Source organism: Tupaia chinensis, unplaced genomic scaffold (genome assembly GCF_000334495.1).
Source record: "Tupaia chinensis unplaced genomic scaffold, TupChi_1.0 Scaffold140218_1, whole genome shotgun sequence".
Taxonomy (NCBI): Eukaryota; Metazoa; Chordata; class Mammalia; order Scandentia; family Tupaiidae; genus Tupaia; species Tupaia belangeri.
Genome location: NW_006200097.1, coordinates 799,143 through 801,322, shown reverse-complemented (window position 1 = coordinate 801,322; position 2,180 = coordinate 799,143). Strand labels below are relative to the sequence as shown.

The following is a 2,180-nucleotide window of genomic DNA, read 5'->3' as shown; positions in this document are numbered from 1 at the left end:
CTTTCCACCGTAGCAGGCACTGAAGAGAGTGTGGGCTGCTCCTAGGACCTTCTGTGTTAGAATTTCAGGGCTGGTGGGGCCAGGCAGTGGTGCAGCAGCAACACCACCTGACCCACATGGTCCTGGGTTTGTATCCTGCAACTTCCCTGATCACATGCCTGTGATCCATTCAGGCCAGCTGATACTAGGGGTGGCTTATGGCATGAAGAAATAAATACACTTAAAAAAAAATAATGTCAGGGGCTGCTAGAACAAATCTTAGAGACCTGACATCTCTGCCCCCAGCCACTGTAGATTTGTAGATGCAGACACGGAAGCCTAGGAAGGGGCAGAAACCAAGACCAGCCCTAAGGTATGGGTCAGGGGAGATAGAGTCCAGTCTCCACAGGGGAACCTCTCCCAGCCCTTCTCCACTCAGAGGCAGCCTTTTACTTTTTTCCTGGCCATAGGATATGTGCGTTTGTCAGAGAGAGACAGAGATAATGAGGGAAAGTGAGAAATCACTCCAAGAGGATGACCATGCCACAATCCCTTTTCTTTTCTTTTCTTTTCTTTTTTTTTTTTTTGAGAGGTTTTTGCTATAGGGCGCGTGCACTCGCCAGACAGACAGAGAGAGACAGAGAGACAGAAAGCAAGAAATCACCCCCCAGGGGGGATGGTCACGCCACAATCCCTTCTCCTCTATTCTCCTCTCGGGATCTTGGGCACACATGCACATGCGCCGGCGTGAGTTTTAAGCCACCGGGTCCAGAACGCGAACCGTGGTCGACTACGTGGGAGTCCAGCGACATAGCCATTACGCTAACTGCTGGTTCCTGCCACAATCCCTTTTCCTCCATTCTCATCCCGGGGATCCTGAGCACACACGTATATATATGCCCCACCGGTGCGAGTTTCAAGCCTCCAGGTCCAGAACTTGAACCATGGTCAGCCATGTGGGAGCCCAGTGCCCCACCACCATGCCACCTGTGGGCCCCCAGAGGGAGGCTTTCTAACTTAGGGACATGTAGGCTGGGGATTCAGAGCTTTACTCCCTCCCCACAGCAAGCTCCTGGACACGGGCTGAGGAACGAAGCAGATGCTGAGTTACCAGATTGTCCACAGGCTAGAGAGCAGGCAGGACTGGGAGTGTGGCTAAGGTCAATGCAGTTCTCACCCTGGAGAGGATCAACTGATGCCAGCCCCTGGGACGGGTCTGAGCAGCCTGGCTCTCCCCGCCCCGCTAGCCAGAGCCCTCTCCTCTAGAGCAGCAGTTAAGCTCCTCCCCAGGCTTAACCATGACAGACCATCCTGAGCTCGAGGCTGCAGCAGCCAAGTGTGGGAGGCTTTGCTGGCCTCTCAGAGCCCAGGAGCGTGTCCAGGTGTGAGTCCCACAGGGCCTGGGCCCTTTCCCTCTAGAATCTAGTCCACAACATAGGAACAAAGAGGGGTACCTTTCCCTGGGCGTTTGTGGGGCATTCTGTTTCCAATTCTATTTCAAATAGTCTGGCAACAGAAAGAGGACCCTCCCCCCCCATAAAAAGGCAGAGAAGTACCTACCTCAGTGGCCAACCCCCTGGGAGACAGGGGTCCGGCCTCTGTGCACCCAGGAGCCCACAGCACAACAGTAGCCAACTCTGGAAGGAGCCTGCTCTGAACTCACTGAGGTGAAACAGAAAGCTTCTAACCTAGCTAAACCTCTATGCATTTAGAGCCTCAAACGCCCTGGCATGGAGACCCTGGCCTGTCCTCGGAGCCCATGCTGAAGGCCTCAAGCTCAGACATGGCGGTGAGTGTGGGTGAGGATCAGGTGTGTGAGGCAAGGTGAAGTGAGGAAAGACACCGTCCTCTCATACTCACTTTCCAGGCAGGAGCCTCCAGGCGCTCCCTCTACCCCACAGACCGGAGAGAGACCAGGGGACGCTAGGTCCTGCCTGTTTATTCCTAACTGAGCTTCTACAAGGCCCAAGTGCGGCCCAGGTGTGGGGCAGAGCTCCAGGTGGCTCTAGTTAAACGGCTTGGGTCTTATCAGCCACACAGGCTTCCAGGCTGGGGGGAGTCTGCACTGCGGGGACACCACGGCCATGGCGGTACGACCTGGTTCTTCTGGGCGGCTGCACTCAGTCTCAGCGCCATTCCTCACCAGCTGGATGGTCTGGAGAAAATTGCTTAACCTCTGTCAGTCTCCCTGTCTGAAAGGG

The 2,180-nt window shown here is 55.2% G+C and overlaps 1 protein-coding gene across 1 annotated transcript in view; it reads right to left on the bottom strand.

The window, feature by feature from the left end:
- Nucleotides 1-1,764, bottom strand: part of IZUMO1R (IZUMO1 receptor, JUNO) — a 4,164-nt gene extending 2,400 nt beyond the window's left edge. The window contains exon 1 of the mRNA XM_006162591.1: nt 1,724-1,764. Coding sequence (XP_006162653.1) covers nt 1,724-1,764 — 41 coding nt within the window. The remainder of the gene's footprint in view (nt 1-1,723) is intronic.
- Between the last annotated feature and the right edge of the window lie 416 nt (nt 1,765-2,180).